General features: G+C 38.2%; 1 protein-coding gene across 10 annotated transcripts in view; it reads left to right on the top strand.

The window, feature by feature from the left end:
- TUT7 (terminal uridylyl transferase 7) overlaps window positions 1-19,193 on the top strand; it is a 66,322-nt gene that overhangs the window by 45,298 nt on the left and 1,831 nt on the right. For 5 of the 10 annotated variants that reach the window (XM_078061548.1, XM_078061551.1, XM_078061549.1 and 2 more), the window contains exons 21-28: window positions 123-200; window positions 814-991; window positions 3,757-3,804; window positions 3,889-3,980; window positions 5,339-5,454; window positions 6,541-6,866; window positions 8,965-9,041; window positions 9,419-9,482. In XM_078061548.1, the coding sequence (XP_077917674.1) occupies window positions 123-200; window positions 814-991; window positions 3,757-3,804; window positions 3,889-3,980; window positions 5,339-5,454; window positions 6,541-6,866; window positions 8,965-9,041; window positions 9,419-9,482 (979 nt within the window). Of the gene's footprint in view, window positions 1-122; window positions 201-813; window positions 992-3,756; window positions 3,805-3,888; window positions 3,981-5,338; window positions 5,455-6,540; window positions 6,867-8,964; window positions 9,042-9,418; window positions 9,483-18,563; window positions 18,686-19,193 lie in introns of all 10 variants that reach the window. The other 5 variants (XR_013443787.1, XR_013443788.1, XM_078061552.1 and 2 more) reach the window with 5 other exon arrangements.

Here is a 19,193-nt window from a genome sequence, read left to right as displayed (position 1 = left end):
GCCCTCTTCCTTCTCTAATATTCTTTGGTTCTGTAGTTAAATATTTAACTATTTTCCTACAAGTTTTTGTATCAATGCATTAAATTTGTAATCCATACTAATAGTTTAAAAATTAATTTCAGATATACAAAGGTGAAAAGAAACCTGAAATATTTGTTGATGGCTGGAATATTTATTTTTTTGATCAAATAGATGAACTGGTACGTATTTTAAGAGTAAAGATTTTTTTACATCCTTGACTAAAAGTTAGCTGTACTATGCTGTGATGTAGTGGTCAACAACTATATTATCACTTGTTATATTTATTTATATTATGAGAGTAAAAAACTAGCATATATAGATGTTTCCTCTGAAGTTGAAAACACTTTTATTAAGCCAGGTGAGTTTCCAGGGACTGTATCTAGGATTTCTTTAATGCCTGTCAATTCCAAATGATTATGTAACTTTATTCCAAGTGAACAAATATTTGCCAAGTGGTTTTCAGAGTTTGGAAAGACTTTCATTGAGTTCAAAGATCTAATAACCCAGGCATCATCAAGGCTCTTAAAATTTATTTCCAGATTCTTCCACAAACATGCATTCTGGGGTTTGACATTTAAAACCCTGAGCTCTCCCTATCTTGAAGTCACAGGGTAGAGATTAATAAACTCATATAAATGGTATTTTAAAATGTGAAAGAAAAGTTATGTTATGTTTTTATTTAAATTCCAGTTAATTAAAATAAGTCCAAACTTACTCCCTAAGATACAAATGAAGATAGATATTAACACTTTACTATAGAGCATGATATCTCTTGTTCCCTTCTATTTCTAGCCCATCTATTGGCCAGAATATGGGAAAAATACAGAATCTGTTGGGCAGCTGTGGTTGGGACTTCTTCGATTCTACACAGAGGAATTTGATTTTAAAGAACATGTTATTAGCATCAGGAGAAAAAGTCTGCTTACAACTTTTAAGAAACAGTGGACCTCAAAATACATTGTTATTGAAGGTACAAATAAAATGAAACTTAAAATGGAATAGAATATAGAGTTTGAACTGTGAGGGCATTGTTTTTCATCCCTGCAGAGCTCTTGCAGAACAGCAGGGAGCCACTGGTTGGGATGGGCGGCACAGCCTTCCTGTGACTGTCCACAGTAGCACATGTGTCTCTTTCTAGCATAAAGATGTATTTTTAAGTGACCCACATCCTCCTGTGGGGCCTCTCACCAATTCAGAAGTCTTTTGACCAGGACACATCTTTGACTTTTGTTGAACCCGTACTGGAGAATAAGTTTGCAATAGAGATAAGGCAGCTTCAAAAGAGCAGGACTTTTAACACCTTCTGAATTGAGGGTTTGAAGAAAGGGCACTAAGAATAAATTTTCAAGATCCTTACTTGCTATTTATTCATGAAGGAGTTTACCTATAAGTAATTATATATAAATTTTGACATTTCTTTTGCCCACGCTGCAGCCTTTTCTTCCATTGAATGCAAGGATCCTTGGGCCATATATGTTTGTAGTTGATTATTTATTTGCAATTTGTGGGATTTTAATTTTAGGGACAAAATGGTGTTTATTTATTTATTTATTTTTTTTTTTTTTAAAGATTTTATTTATTTATTTGACAGTGAGAGAGATAGCGAGAGCAGGAACACAAGCAGGGGGAGTGGGAGAGGGAGAAGCAGGCTTCCCGCCGAGCGGGGAGCCCGATGCGGGACTCGATGCGGGACCTGAGCCGAAGGCAGACGCTTAACGACTGAGCCACCCAGGCGCCCCCAAAATGGTGTTTAAATGCTTAAAACTGAACTGAGAATTGGCTTAAGAAATATTTTATTGATTTTAATCTTTTTAATTTTTTTAATATTCTAATTAGTTAAATAATGTGTGTTACTCTAGGTTATGTTTCCATCATTACTTCTGCCTATTGGCAGTATTAATACTGTGAACATTTATAAAAATAAATTCAGATCACTGTGGCTTTAGATAGGGTTTTAACTTTTTAGGATCTCATATGTCAAAAACATAGAACTTTGTCTTAAACCTTTCCATTATCACAGTGGATTCGTATGGTCTCCAGTTGTTCATATTTTGTTTTTAATTTTTGAAGTCTCTTTATCTTTTTACGTCTCATTTTTACATTACTTTCAGATGAACCATTAGTAATAGGATAAATCAGAACACTTTTAACCAGCTATTCTAGAATGGAGGAATTTTAGGGGTGGTGGCGGCAGCAGTGTTTATAACTGTCCAAAAGCTTAATATCATAGTGTCTCTGCTGCATTAAGCAAACAACCAAAAATACTTCCACGTACACACACGTGAAAGTCACCAGAAGAAAGCATGATCAAACCTACTAGGAAGGTAACCTTCTGATAGCAGTTATTAGTGTAGGGTTATACTGAGCGAAGGCTCCTATACTCCGGTAACCTGTTAGTGAGTCTGAATCCCGAATGGTGTGCCCCAGTTATTGTACATTAAAAAGCGTAACAGACAACCAGAAGGATGCCTCTTTTTACTAATGTACTCCTTTTGTGTATACTGTACACAAGCAGTCTTCTACTTTCTTGATCCCCAAAAAGGGTTTTGGGGGTTTTTTACTTTACTCTTCTTCAATGTTTTTAGGCATTTATTGGAAATAAATATCTACACATAATATTCAAAGTATGAATTATTATGTATGTATATTAAATCATATATAAAATAGTATTTTAATTTAGAAATAGTACCTTACCTCCATTTATTTCATGAACAAGTTTTATTCAGCTCTCGAATAAATCTTTGACATCAGCATTTTTTTTTTTCCTCATTCCTACCACTTTCTGGGTCATCTAATAAATAATATTGCAGAACACAACATATATATATAGCTAACTAAGACTTTGAGATGCAGACCTTTAACATCATGTGGGAGTCCTTTATGAAGCTTTCACTAAAAACTGAGGTCAAGTAGCCTTTGGGACAGGTGTGTGTGTGTGTCTTAATTTGTCTTAATAAGTGTGTTTTATGATCTCCAGGATGACTAAAGTGACCCTTAAAACACTTGGTAGTTAGAGGGAACATCCAGTACTAAAATGTTCTAAATATATTTAGACCTTTATGCTTCCCAAACTAGCACCATTAGATAATACTCGCCTAATATGTCCTCTCCAAACAATATTTTGTTGTTCAAAATGAAGCAATTCCTCATAATAGGAAGGAGTCTATACAGATTCAAATATAAAGTAACACCCTCTCTTCTGATGGACACTTTGGATAAAACACTTGACTTATATTTAGGAATCTTTATTATGTAGCTGTATTACACATTTGAAACTCATTAAAAAGGCAGTCATTTAATATAGTTAACCCTTGAACAACAAGAGGTTGAACTGCACAGGTCCACTTACATGTGAATTTTTTTCAATAAATACAGTACAGTAAATGTATTTTCTCTTATAATTTTCTTAACGTTTTCTTTAGCTTACTTTATTATAAAAATGCAGTATACAATACATATACAAAATATGTATTAATCACCTATGTTATAGGTAAGGCTTCTGGTCAATGGTAGGCTGTTAGTAGTTAAGTTTTGGGGAACTCAAAAGATATGTGTGGATTTTTGACTGTGGGGGGGTTGGTGCTTCTATCCCCTACGTTGTTCAAGGGGCAACTGTACTTTCATTAATGATAAAGTATGTAACACTTCCTTCTTCTTATATACTCACTTAATGTATGAATAGTGGCATTTCCAATTTCATTATCTTTTTTGTTCTCATTAATTTTCTTTACTTAGATCCCTTTGATTTGAATCATAATCTTGGAGCCGGATTATCAAGGAAAAGTAAGTTGCTTTGTTTTATAAATGTTAATGCAATCCCTTTTCCTTTTAGTCCATCTAATTGAGCACTTACTCTTTTCTTCTTAGTGACAAATTTTATAATGAAAGCATTTATTAATGGTAGAAGAGTATTTGGTATTCCAGTCAAAGGATTTCCAAAGGACTGCCCCTCAAAAATGGTAAGTGTCTATTAGAAATACCAAAAAAACAAAAAAACGTGCTTTATTAATTTGTACATAACACACCGGTAATACATACCCTGAAAGTCTGGTGAGTCTAGGCAAGATAAACAATTGCAAGACAAAGTAATTCCTAACAACCTTTTTTTCAGCATCCCAGTTCTGAGGCCATTTTTATCAGGAAAAAAGGGAGAAACAGCCAGAAGTGGAATTTGGGTGGGAAGATTAGTCATTGTGGTGCTGCTTCTTTGCCTTGGTAACGCATGTAGATGGCATTGCTGTTCCACCAGCATTCAGCTCCGGGCCAGCCTCTGCCAAGTCCAGCTTGCATGTAGCTAAGGGTCCTCCACCCTCCTCATATGAAGTCTAGATTTTTCAGTTGACTTGCAGAGTAATACATTTCTTAATGGGACTAGGAGAGAGACCACGCCCACTGTGCTAGCAAGTTCACTGGTGTCATATAACCCGATACTCAAAATTTGTATGGAACTGGACTCATTAAAAACAAAACAAAACTGCACTATAAAAATTCCCTTCAGTGAGAGAAGAGGGAGTTAGGAACTAGAGGGTTTTCTGTTAAAGTTATTTTTTCCTACATTAATTTTCTTAATCAAGACTTTTTAAATGAACCTTAAGTGTATGGGTATACATTCAGCATTGGTTCACATCTGTGCATCTAGTTTTTGCTGGATATGCTATGGCTGTCTTCTACACCAAGGGTTCTGAAATTTGTTCCTACAGATCACCTTGGGGATTTTGTTAAAATGCAGATCTGATTGAGGAGCTCAGGATGGGGACCAAGACTTGCATTTCTTACAGGCTCCCACGTGGTGCTGATACTTCTGGTCCTCACCTTGATTTCACTGGCAAGGAGGCTTCAGTCCAGACATTGTCTTTCCTTTCTTCTGATATTTTTCTCCAGAAGCCACAACAAACAGAATAACACATAGCTTCTTTCTTTTTCTCTGTATATGTAATGCAAATCATATTCCTCAGTTTATTGGGTTTTAGCCTTTTCATTTTATGAGAAAGCGAAGCCTTTGAACCTGACCTCAGCCTCCCCCAAGTCCTGGGGAAGCTGACTCATGGGTATGTGTGATGCTCTTGGGTAGAAGTGTCCTGGAAAAACAGGCTCCCTTTGTGGTTAGGGTTAAACCATGGTCTGCATGATGAAAAGGAATAAACCAACATGAATTTCGGTAAAACTATCCTGAAGTAAACCTCTTAATGGTCATAGATTTTGGAATTAAATAGTATAATAATCATTATAAAGAAGGTCTCTGATTGATATCTGGTTAGTTTTTGTGTTTTGATCTCACATTAATAATTCATACTTTTCTATATTTATGTTCTGCTAGGAGTACTTTTTTGATCCAGAAGTGCTAACTGAAGGAGAGCTGGCCCCAAATGATAGATGTTGCCGAATTTGTGGGAAAATTGGACACTTCATGAAGGACTGTCCTATGAGGAGAAAGTAAGTCAGTGTTCAAAAGGGGTGGTTTCATTTTTACTCTCTTATTGTACCAGTTTTTAAATGAGGTTCTATTGTAACAGAAAATAAACTTGTATTAAATCCAGCAGTTCTCAGATAACTGATTTTTCACAATGAAAATGAAGTGATTTAAAACATGCATTTAAGCGCAGATGACCAGATGTCCCTCGGGTGTACAGATAACAGTCTTCCAGCCCTGCTCCCCTTTCCTCATTTTGGTCACTGCCCCAGTTGCTACTCAGCCATTTGGTCACCAGCCTCTCCAACAGGGACGGAAGAAGAAACGAGCAAAGTAAAATGGGCTCTTCAGGACATCAGTTATACTTCCAGTGTATAGTAACGGGGCTGTACCAGACTCACGTACAGTTTATTGCTAGATAGAACCCTTCACTTGTACGCAGTTCAACCCTTAATGATTGCTGTGGTGACCCACTCACTTTGGTCAGCATGCTTGCTTCTCGTGATGTTTGCGGGAGGTGGGACTGGGGGGGCGGGCAGTGCTGGTTGCTTGATGGTGTGGTGGTCTTAATTGAACAATAATACTCTCATTTAAAAACTTGCTCTTAAAATAAGGCACATCTGGAATTTGAAGCTCTTATTTAGTACTTTGGTTTTGTATTCAAATAATAGTCACTGATCATGTAGAGCAAGAAAGAAACATTTTCAACATTTTAAGAATATAAATCTCCTTACAATCCTTGTTCCCTTGTGAACTGAAGGTTCCACGTCTCAAATTTCTAGTGCCTAGTAAAGAATGGGCCACAAGAGTTGCAAGAAATCACCCCAAGGATCATTGGAGTTTCATTACATCCATATCACAGTAGGTACTGGACCAAGGAGTTCCACTAACTGTAAACACTGCTTTTATGGCACTAGAGTAGTTGTGAAAATCAAAAAGAAAAACTATACCATCACCCTGAGGTTGCTTCTTGAAAGAGGAGACGGACTTAAATTTGTTAAATTCTTTGATACCTTCTATCTCTGGTTATCTCCCAAACCTGGAGCGCCCTTAATATCTTGTCAGGTTTCTGTTTAGATTTTTCCTACCGGTGTTATATCATCTTCTAGAGTGAGGCGACGGCGTGATCAGGAAGATACCCTGAACCAAAGATACCCTGAGAACAAAGAGAAGAGAAGCAAAGAGGACAAAGAAATTCAGAACAAGTACACAGAGAGGGAGGTGTCGACAAAAGAAGATAAGCCCATGCAGTGCACACCTCAGAAAGCCAAGCCAGTGAGGGCAGCTGTCGACCTGGGCAGAGAGAAAATTCTCAGGCCACCGGTGGAAAAATGGAAGAGACAGGATGACAAAGACTTAAGAGAAAAACGTTGTTTTATTTGTGGAAGAGAAGGGCACATTAAAAAGGAATGCCCCCAATTTAAAGGCTCTCCAGGTATGGATACCGGTCATACCTCGATGTTTGCACTCACATCTCAAGGGAAATCTCTTTTTTAGAGTTTAGAGTTCTTTACTCTTTTAGTTATATTTATTTCTTTAACAGATCGACTTACTGAAAAAGATTTTAAGAAAGTGAACCCATCCCCTTTAATTCAGACCCTCTTATATGTCTTAAACGTATTCCCAATTTCATTGAGAGGCTTATAGAAGTCACTTGGTTGACTTTTCTAAGATTATCAATGAATGGAAAACCCAATCATCCACAGTGCCTATAAAATGTAGCCTATGTGACCAGAAAATAAGCTGCCACTTGAGCTTCACTTCTCAGTATGTGCACTTTTGAAACTGAAGCACTGACTGGCCAAGGGGGGGTGGGGGGGTGGGGCGGAGTAGTAGCTAAATTATCTCAGGACACCAAGCTGTGCATAGTGAGCCACTTGTACTTTTGTTTGAATATGTACATGCACATGCCTAGAAAAGGGACCAGAAGGAACTCTGTGACACAGTTATGGTGGTTCTAGCTGCAGAAGAGGATTATGGAGTACATAATAGTACAGTAATAGTTTCCTGCAGCAAGTGTGATTATTCTTACAATGAGGAAAAATACATTATCAGTCCATAGTTGAATATCATCCATATGTCCCATCCCTTTGAGTTGTTGGATCTGCATTGACCCTTTCTATTAAATGGGTAAAGTGTCCACTGTGAGCACCTTTTTAACAGACGGTTAAGCGTGAAGGTACCTTCTCTGTGTATGAGAAGTTAGGATTTACAAAGCAGTTTATACACTCTCACTTTGTTTCTCAGAACAAACCTGTGAGAGTGGATGGAATTTGATTGGCATAGGAAAGAAACCCGGCGAAGTCATTTTTTAGATTAAAGTAGTAACCTCTCCTGTTCCTGTCCTCAATTGTATATGTGTATGAATGGTGTAACAGAGTCAGCACTGACGACAATTCCCTTAAAACTCTCCACTGTTCATTGTTCCTGGAACACTAGTACCTCTCTTCCATTTTATTATATCATAGCAGCAATATAGTGTCTCTTTTTTTAAAGACAAAATTTTTAGAGCACTTATTATTTTTTTTTAAAAAGGAGCTTTATATGGAATGAAGTATATTTTTAAATTATTTAATTATTGGTTTTAAAATAGGACTTCAGTGTTTATGGAAGATACAGCTTGCCCTACTTCTAAGGAACTCCGACAAATGTAAATCAAGCTTTTTTTACCCTGACATGGGACATAGACCAGATCTTTTATGACTATAAGAGGAATATATATTTAAGAGAAATTAAAATAATAGCTAGAGCTAACATTCATGGAGTGCTTACTATGAGTCAGGCACTATTTTAAGTACTTTCTGTGGGCAGTCTCATCTAATTTTCTCCCCAGCCCCATGAGATGGTGGTATTGGTAATCCCAGTTGACAGATGAGGAAACTGGTAGTAGTATAGATCAGATATAATGAAGTTCTACCAAAGTTATTTTTGTAGACCCTTATGAAGAACTGGCGGTCTGTGTTTACTAGTAGCACGAAGCACATTATCGCGTTCCTCTTGGGTACAGCACAGCGGTGAAGGGAGGCCCCAGCATTCCCCCAGCTTTGATGGATTTCTTCCTCCTAGCTGGTAGCGAGGTTTAAGTTGTCTACTAGTGAAGCTGTCAAAACAGAGCAGTGCTTCTGGAAGGCTGCAGGGGCAGCAGCAAATCAAGGAGAGCCGGGGTATCCTGGGGGGGGAGGCTGGGTATTATCAAACCTAAAGAAAAGCAATAGAATCTTGGATTCCTCAGAATGCAGTATTTACACATTAAATCAAGTAGTCACTGTATCCTAAAAGTAAAATAGGAAAGGAGGAGTGGGGCTAGAATATGGAGCATTTCCTCCAGTAGCAACTCAAAATACTCTGTTGCTTCTTCCTGTGGAAAAATTATACTGCCCCCTCTCATTTCTTCAAATATGTTATTATTTTGTCCACACAATATACTGAGTGGAGCTTCTGTCCTATCCACAGAAAATTGTTCTGTGGAAGTTTGAAAACAGGGCTACTGCTTTCATTTTAAAGTGAGAACAAAATGCTAATTTTTTTCTCAGGTATGTCTAAATCAGATTGTGTATTTGGATCCCCTTCTTCACCTAGCCCCTTGAGACCAACTGGCACATTTGCTCAGGTAAACCTAGCTCACACCTGAGCAGGAAGCCCTGGGGTCATCTGTCTGTTCAGCGAACACTTACTGAGTGCTAGCAGCTCTGCGCCAGGCCCTCCGCGAGGTGCTGGGCAGCCCCCGGCCCTGCCCTCCTTCCTCTGGCTAACCCGCCTGGCTCCTCTCTCTGCCCTCAGTGCAGCGTGTGGTGAGGCTTGCTATGTTCCGGATGGCAGGGCGTGCTTTAAGGATTCCTGAGTCTCTGTCTTGCTTTTCAATTAACTTGCAAAGTTCTGCCTTCCACGTGCCTAATTTTGGCCCTCCTTGGATATGGTTACCATTTTAAGGCTGTTTTCAAATGCTCTTCCTTTCGATTTTGTAAACCAGTCTATTTCGTTTTTTAGGCAGTGCTTTTACATGAAGACAAAAAGAAACAAAAAACAACTATATTTTTGAGTCCCCAGTCAGGTATGTGGGTTTTAAAAAAAAAAATGTGTGTTATTTTATTTACTGCATAGTTTACCACATGCCTTTTGAGATCCTTCCTTTGAGTAAGTGGTTTTAACAGGGACTGGACATCACAATCACTCAGGGAACTTTTAAAAATACAGTTGCCCTGCCCCCACCTTTACTTCCTAAATCCAGTTCTTCAGTGGTTAGGCTTGGGCCTGCGTATCTTTTAAGTGTTCTAAGGTGATTCCTATTCCATCCCTGAGTAGGAACCACAGTCTTTAATTATTTGTTCCTCTTTCACACTTTTTCTTTCTGCTTTGAAATTGCCACTGTCTTGTCAGCAGTGTGTTCTCCTCCTGAGACTATTTGCCATGCACCAAAGTAAGGAAAGAAAGAAATTGTTGGCCTGAACTCCACTCTCTCTCTGTCTCTCAGCTACGCCATTTATTCATTCCTTCAACAAGTACTTATTAAGCCACCACCACCCCCGGCCAGCCCCAAGTGCAGGGTATGAGCCTAAACACTGGCGATACCGCCGTGAACCAGCAAAGCCCCTGCTCTCGTTCACTCTACATTCTTGTCAGAAGAGGTGCGGACTTCTGATGGCAACAAGTGCTGAGGAATACAAAACAGGAAAAGGGAATGCTGGGTAGGGAGGTGGCCGTTCTGTTAAGCAACATTTATGCAAAGAATCAAATCAAGGAAGGGGCAAGTCAGGGGAAGTTGGAGTTAGACCGTTACCACAGAACTAAAAACCACTGTTGTCCCCTGGCGTCACTGCGGGGCGGGAGCAGGGAGGGGGGTGGTAGGAGGCCAGGTCAGGGTAGGTGGCTGTGGATCATGAGGCACCTTGCGCACTGGCCGGATTGGATTTCTTTCTGCCTGTGAGATGGACGGCTGTTGGAGGGTTTGGAGCAAAGGAAGTATAACCTGAATTCTGTTGCAGAAGGTTCCTTATGGCTGCTGTGAGGCAGTGAGGGTGGCGACAGACCCATGAGGAGGCTCCTGCGAGAGCTCAGGGGAGAAATGGTGCCGGCTTACACTTGGGTGGGAGCAGAGGGGCTCGTGAGGACTGGTCGTGTTCTGGATATTTGGAAGGTGGCACCAATGTGGGTTGTCGCTGGGTTAGATGATGACATAGGACAAAAAATGAACCCAAGATGAGCAACTGGAAGAATGGAAGTGGGATTTCTTGTATTGAGACTCAGGAAGAGCAGATTTCGGGAAGAAAGAGAGTCCAGTTGTAGCCATGTCCGTTTAGGAGACTGCTAGATGTCCGGGTAGAGATGCCGGGTAGCCAGCGGGATGTACGAGCTAGGTGTTTAGAGCAGAGGTCCAGGCTGAAGACCAAGACTTGAGTATTTTTAGTGTAAAGATAGTGTTTGAAGGCCTGGGTAGGAATGGGGTCACCTAGAAAGTAATGCAGAAAGAAAAAAGAAGAACATTTAAAGACTCAAAATAAATAAGACAGAAGATGGTCAGTGAGGGAACAGGGTGGTAAGAGAGCTGGCTCCTGGAGTCAAGAGCTGGCTGTAAGGACAAGGGTCCTCAGAAAGGGCTTGACCATTCATGGGCATCGCCGCTGCGAAGTCTGGTGCGGTGTAGACTGCACTGTAAGCATTGCATTTGGCAGTGCTCAAGTCACGAGGGACTCTGAAAAGAGCCATCCCTCTGGAGTGGAGGGACAGAAAGCTGACTGCAGGGGTTTCTGGCAAGAAGTGCTGGAAGGGGAACTGTGGGCAACCGAACCTCACACCATCCCCACCTGGCCCACAGGCCTGTGCACAGATGCTCAGAGGGAGGCCAAACCGGGAGGCTCTGCCTTTCTCCGGTGTTTTGAGAATGCTTTTGAGTCGGGAAAGGGGAGGGAAAAGGAAAAACAAAGTAACTGAGGAACTTTTTCAGCTTTTTTTAGTAAGAAGGGATGAAACTCTAAACTCGATAACAAATATTCTGAGTTCTGGCCTGCAGACACCCTTAGTAACTTTGCTTAGTCTCTCTCTCTCTCTCTCTCTCTCTCTGTCTCCCTTATTCAATAAGGTAGGCTTAAGAAGGGAAGGAATTTCCCTTAAGAAGGGAAATTATATAAGCAAATAGATCATGTGTAGTCTTTTTAACTTGATTGTACAGTTTATGAGAAAGGTTTCTGAAATTTTTTTTAAAACTTCATTGATAAAACTTGACATTTTTATATGTAGTGTAAAACAACCCACATATTTTATGATCAGCTTTTACATATTGTATGTTATTGCTGATGTGCAAACACTGTTTGTTTTTAGCTTGGAGAGATGCTGTGTTGGTTAGAATGTGAAGAGACGAAGCTGTCTCTGCTATCAGTTATTGAGAAATAGCACTCCCAACCCCTGGAGCCTTGTAGGTCCCGAAGTAGAGAGAGCGCTTCCCTGCTTTTACCAGCTTGGTCTGAGATAAGCCAGGGTGCAGTGATCTCACCCTGGGAAAGCTCCGAAAGCTCCCAGCAAGGAATGTTTGATTGTCTCTACTCTGAATGTTGTTAACAAGAGAAAAATAAATGGAATTGTTAACTTATTTAGCTACTTCCGTTTCAGTCAGTATGGAGATGAAGTATCTCAAGTATATACAGTAATCTAGGAATAGGCATTTATTTTTATGCTATGTGAATTTCAGGGATTTTTTTTTTTTTAATGATTGGAGAAAACATTTAAAGTGGCATCAGATCTCTTAACAATTACAATTTAAGAGGCATGGGCATTAGGTTGGTATAGAGTGAGGTCAGATGATTCAAAGAGAAAGAACCAGAAATCTTCAGAGAAGTACCACACTTACCTAAAAAGGGAACGGTGGACATAAAGGTAAAGACGCAGGAGGCTCTATGAGAAAATGCGGGAGCAGCTGTTTGCTGGGAAGATGTTGTCATTGTTCTCAGTAGAATGCATGGACGGATGTAAAAACAAGAAAAGTTCTAGTGGGAAAACCCCCAAATCCAATAGAAGTGAAATGAGACTGGGGCCCTGTTGTGAGACGATTTGATTGACAGTGAGAGCTACCATGAAAGACAGAGGAAGAGGCTGACAGGCTGCCTCTGAAAGCCAAGTACAGGGAACAGACTCCTCCGCAGTGTGTGCGGTTGCTTCCCGTAGATCCTCTGAGAGTTTGAGGGTCACAGAATTGTACCATATGTAAACAAGCCAAAAGAGTGTTGTTTTTACAAGCTTCAGCCTTGAAGAGATATTTCCAGAACATTACACAGAGGAAAAATACCGATCCTTGCTTAGTCGAGATGTTCCTTTTGCCAAGGGTAGGGTGTGGAAGAACATGGCCTCTGCCGTCAGATTGCAGGATATGATTTTTAGCTTTGTGAGCTTGAAAAACCTGCTTACGCTCCACTTGACTCAGTTTCCTCATCTGTTACAAGGGGATAATAATACCTGGCTTGTAGGGATGTTGAGAAATCCGTGTAAAAGCACTTAGAACAGCACCTGCACGTAGCAGCAGAGCAGAGGTTTGTAGGGTGGTGCTACATGGATGCTCCTGCACGGCGTCCGTCGCGTGGCTCCTGCTAAAGGCCTTACACTTCTTGAAAGTAGAAATCTATTATAATTTTCTAATTTTTTTTTAAGTGGGGGAAGAATACAGATGTTGGACATCTGGACATATACCTGGAAATGGCATTATCAACTGACAATAAGGATTTCTGTAATTGCCTTCTGTGTCAAAGACTTACATATTTATAAATATTGTCAGCAACTGTAAAACTTAAAGCTTGAATTTACTACAGAAGAAAAATTTTTACAACAAACATACCTACTTTATGCCAGGAAAAAAAGAAAACATTTATGGGTGGTTAAAATCTATCTTAATTAAACTCCTCAATCAACAACTGTTAAGACTTGTCAGATGTATCCACAATAAATTTACCCAAATTGTCTATATTATATATCTGAAATACGTTTCAACTGTAGATAGTATTAAATTTCCCGAGAGCCCTTCTTTTCCACAGGACTAAATATGTGACACACGGGTGGTTTCCTGTCGGTAGGACAGCCCCTGTGCTCTCCCATTAGCCATAGTGACCTCAGGCAAGAGACCTGCTTTCTCTGAGCTCCAGATATCTCATGTAGAGAAGGGCTGTAGCCCCATTTATCTCATCAGATCCTGAGATTAAAGCACCCAGCCCATAATAAGCCAAGTTCTCTTTCCTGATCCCTCCTGCTCCATTCCTTTCTACTGGGCTACATATAGTCCCTAACTCCCAAATGAGAGAGTAGTGAATAGAAGATTCCATGAATTTCCTTGTTCTTCATTGTGACTCCCCTCCCCCTCATACACAGCTGACACAGTGCCTTCGATGTTCAGTGAGTTTTACTGATTAGAGGTATATTCATTTTGAAAGAATAAAGACTGAGTGGGAGGAGGGTCAAGAATAAGAGCTTTCAAATCAGACGTACTTGAGTTTTGAAATACAGCCCAACCATCTGCTGGCTTTTCAGCCTCTGTCAAGTTACCAAACCTCTCTGTGCCTCAGTTTCCTTATCAATAAATTGGGGCTGACACCTCAGGACAGTTGTAAGGATTAATTTCCTATACATAAAGCCCTTTTCACAGCATCTGGCACATAGTATTCCTCAGCAAGTTATCACTGCCTTGTTACTGGTGTAAACAGTCTCCTGCCTCACTGTTACCTCCCTCTTGTTCTAATAGGATAAATATATCATGGAAATTTGTAACAAAATAGTATGTGGAGGTTGTAGAACCATAGTCCACTGGTTTTCATGCATCAATGAATTACTCTGGTTTACATAATAATTTATTCAGAATGAGAATCTCAAAAAAACTAACATTTCTCTATTCCTTATGCCTCCCCCTTTTTGCAAAGAAAGTTATATTTCAAAAAAAAACTACGTCTGTCTCTTCATTTATTCCATTTTAATCTCATAGTTTGATATCCTAAAAACTGGAGATATTGTAAGAGATCGATGCTATCTTTACTCCCTCATGATGATATACATATACTATTACAATTTTTTTCCTTGACCAGAATTTAAAAGCCTAATTAAAAAAAAAAAAAAAAGTGATCTTTCTGATAGTAAATTTAAAATAACGGAAATGGGGCGCCTGGTTGGCTCAGTTGGTAGAACGTGCTTGATCTCAGGGTTGTGAGTTCAAGCACTGTGTTGGGTGTAGGGATTACTTAAAATCTTTAGTAAAATAAAATAACAGAAATACCTTTGTAAACAATATAGGAAGACCTTGTTATCATTGAGTACAGATCATTCTTTTTGATACCCTTCTTGATATTCCAGTATATGAACATACCATTATTTATTTAATCATTACTTATTAATGGACTAGCTACTTTCAAATATTTGGTATATCAGTATCCTCCAAAACTTTTTTGCTCTCATATTCTTCCCTCAAAATGTAGAAAGCCCATATATCTCGTATATTTTTAAGTTGATATCTAAATTTTTCATCGAAATTGCAAAGCATATAATCCCTGAGTTTTTTTTTAAATAAATGTTGACATTTCAAAATAAAACTTACCAACGCTTTAAACGTATCAAATGAAATTAATACGTCACTACCTTTTCATACACACTACCATTCATTTACAGCTCCGTAATAGGCAGAAATTTTACATCATTTTACTTTCCTCCTTGAATTCCTTTGTTTTACTTCCATCTTAAGTTGGTATGTTTTTATCATTATATATTTCAAGCATTTTAGGGGCGCCTGGCTGGCTTAGTGGGTAGAGCATGTGACTCTTGATCTCGGGGTTGTAAGTTCGAGCCCCACTTTGGGTACAGAGATTACTTAAAAATAAAATCTACTTTTAAAAAAAAGATTCAAATTCAAGCATTTTATTGATCAGCCTATCCTCCTTATCATAAACAAAAATATTTATATAAATTGGATTTTTTAAGCTTTTTATCAAAATGTAAAAATTTCTTCTAAATTGGGTTTTTGCATTAGAATATATAAATCAAAACAAATGTAACAATTTTTCATTAAAAATTAGTGAAAGAGATTTTTCTTTTTATACTTACATACTGAAAATGACTGCCATTTAATGAAATAGATGGGATTTTCCCCATGCAGTCATGTATTTTTGGATCAATACTACAGGAATGAAACAGTGTTCCTTATCATTTCTATTCCAGATCTTTTTTGTTTTTATAGTTGGTAAACATCAAGAAACCCCAGTAGTCTTTATGATAGCATATTAAAAATAATAGATATGCTTTCTTTGGAAATGGAAGATGTATTACAACAGTGTCACTCAGTTATTGCCATTCCTTTTTAAACTAAATGACCAAAAATCACATAGTAATGAATCATCAGGAATTATCTGTGATGAATATCAGCTATCAGTGTAATTTTACGAAAGCTAAAAATTTGGAATTTTTATTAGATACCAGCATTTCGTTTGCCTTCCTGCCTCCTCAGGTTTTTTCCCAGAGCCATGTACCACATTAAGATTTGGATGAGTAGGAAACATGCCTCTCTTTTATAAAATAGGAGGAGGACGGTGAAAGGAAGACCGGTGTGCCTCCTGAGAACCAGCCCAAAACCTTGGCCACAGAGGCCTTCTCTGAGAGAATCCAGGTAGACATGAGGCACTGCGGTCAAGTCCCCTAAAGCTCCCTGTCCGCTCCTCCTGTTCAGTTGGCTCAGGAATACACGTACCCAAGTTTGAAGACCACTGTTTATGTCAAACACCACCAGGCATATTTGCCTAGTTATTTCCTCAGGATAAATTCCTAGTCAGTAGAATGATAGGTTAAAAAGTACGCACCTTCTGACAACGATGCCGGCAATGCCAACGGGATTGTTGACCACCCCAGAGAGTCCTGACTGCCTGCTTCCCAGACCCTCACTTCATGGGAATAGTCTTTTGCCCATTGGCTTGTATTCTCTGTTGAAGTCTCCTGTTTTTCACATGTTTTCATCTGTATTTCTTCATGTTTCTATGTATTTTTTAATGAGGGTATTCATCTTTGTTTTTATCTCTTTCCACATAGAAATCCATTCGTGCTTTGTCAAATTGTGTTCTGTCCTTCACCACCACCACTCCAGTTTATTACTCTTTCAGCCTCATTTATGATTGGTTTTGCCACATAGACAGTTTGTTGCTTGTTTGTTTTAGTAGTTTCATCTAGCCAACTCTTAGGTGATTTCAAGTCATGCTTATAGAGTTTTATAAATTTCATGTTCTTCCCCCAGATTACATAAAAATTCATCCATGTTTTATTTCTAGTGGGTTTACTTTTTTACATGCACATTTTTATATGAAATTTCTTCAGGTATGATGAGATTTATTTTTTTATATAGGGGATGTAGTAATAAGACTATTAGTACTGTTCTTAGAAAAGAGTGGTTTCCTAACATGTTGGGAAAAATATATAGATACAAATAGAACTCATCTACTAGAGAACTGACCTTATTTTTTTTCTCATTTTCTTCTCAATCTTTTTTCAATAAAAGATCATTAAGATGGTTGAAGTCTCCTTTGACTACCATCCCAGACCCATTCCTTCGTGTCCCCTCCACCCCAGAGGCATCTGTTATTATGAGTTCAGATGTTCTTCCAGTTCTTTTTTTAAACTTACATATGTACCCTTTAACATATGTATCCTTGGTGAATTTTTTAATTTGAATGATGTATTATACTGTATAATAAGAATGTTTTACACCCTTTCTCATATCTATTTAATGAAGTGATTTTGAAATTTATATATATTGCTATATATAGATTTAGTTTTATTTTCTTGTATTCCATCTATGAATACAGAATATATTACCCATTACTAGCACATGAGCATTTAGATTGCATTTGGTTTTTTACTATTATAAACAGTGCTGTAGTGAACATTCTTGTCTGAATCTCCTTGAGCATGTACGAGAGATTCTATAGTTTGTGTATCTAGAAGTCAACCTGTTAAGTCATAGCATATGTGCATTTTCAACTTAGATTATCATCAAGTTATTGGGTGAAATAATTGCCACTTCCACCAGCAGTGTTTATTTTTGCAAATTTGATGGGTGAAAAATACCTTGGTGTTGTTCTAATGTATATTTTCTTGAGTCTGGTGATGCTGTTATATGTTTATTAGCCAGTTGGAGTTATTCTTCTGTGAATTCCCTGTTCATATCATTTGCCCATTTTACATGTTTGTTGACCAGTTGGAGTTCTGTAAAATCCCTATTCCTCGTTTGCCTATTCTCCTGTTGCATTATCATTTCCTTAATTTATAAGTGTTCATTTTTTCTGAATACTCCTTTATTATATACATTCCAGATATCTTCCTCCAGTATATCTTGTCTTTCAACTTGTGTCTGTTGCCACTCCAAAGTTTTAAATTTTGAGATAATCAATGATGGATTTTCCATGGTTAGTTTTCATGGTCATGTAGCTCAATGACTTTAGGGTCATCTTTAAGAAATTCTTCCCTGAGTTCATAAAGATATCTATCTATAGTTTCTTCCAATAGCTTTAAAACTTTATTTTTTTTCTGTTTAGATCTTTAACGCATCTGGATTGTGTGTAAAGTACGAGGTGTAGTGATCTAAACTTTTTGTCCCTGGAATGATAAGTCTATCCTCAATGCTTTGGGCAGCCCAGAATATCAAAGATTTGTTGCCTGTAGACCACTCAAGGCTCTAGGGTATAAATACCAAAGGAGAGTGCTTTGCTTCTTCCTGATATCACTCATTTTTCACTGTGAATTGACTAGATGCTCTGCTTCAAAAAGTTTGCTTCTGGGGGGCATAAGTTTCTATTTGCATACTTAGTATGATTGCTTTAGTAAATGTAGACAGGTAAGCAAAATGAATAAAATAAAAGCCATTTATACTTCATTCTGGAGCATAACTACTATTTAGGTTTGAGAAATAAAGTCTTCCCATGTTTTCACATCAATGTACTAACAACGGCTAACATTTCCTGAGTACTTTGCTATGTGCCAGCTACTGTTCAGTTGCTTTACCTGTGTCAGTGTATTTAATCTTCAGAATAACTCCAAGGGGGTAGGTGTAATAGCTCACATTTTACAGATGAGGAAAATGAGGCACCAAACATTTGACTGATGGGATTTTTCATTTGTTTTTAATTTTTAGTAGTTTTTTAAGTAGGCTCCATGCCCAGTGTGGAGCCCAGGGCAGGGCTTGAACTCACCACCCTGAGATCAAGACCTAAGCCGAAATCAAGAGTCAGACGCTTAACCAACTGAGCCACCCAGGTGCCCCTTTCATTAGTTTTTATGAAAATACTATTTGTGTGGTTTTATAACCTACTTTTTATATTATTAATTATCCTTTTATGCAAATCTAGTATTCTGTTGTGTCCATTATATACTTAGTCATTCATATCACAAGTTTTGAATGTTTAAGTTATTTGCATACTTCAATTATTGTAAGATTTCTATGAATATTCATTTAGCAAAATTCCAACCCACTTCTCTCCTTCTGATCTTCCTTCAACTTGGTGATCAAAAATTGTTTTAATTTGCATTTCTTTGATTACTCATTGATACTAAATGTTTTTTATATATACTCATGCTTTCTTTATCCTCTTCCATATATCGCTTATTTTCCCAGCTGTATATTGGTGTTCATCTTTTCTCTGTTGACTTGCTTTAGTACTAAGCATAGCAAGCCTTTCTCATAGGTGGAGGTGGTGTGCTTAGCTAACTTCCCCACCCCAAAATTTTATAAATATTCACTACTTCTTATACTTTGATGCTCTTA

The sequence above is a fragment of the Halichoerus grypus genome, chromosome 14 (genome assembly GCF_964656455.1).
Source record: "Halichoerus grypus chromosome 14, mHalGry1.hap1.1, whole genome shotgun sequence".
Taxonomy (NCBI): Eukaryota; Metazoa; Chordata; class Mammalia; order Carnivora; family Phocidae; genus Halichoerus; species Halichoerus grypus.
The sequence above is the reverse complement of the archived record's forward strand: the minus strand, read 5'-3'. Positions and strand labels throughout refer to the sequence as shown.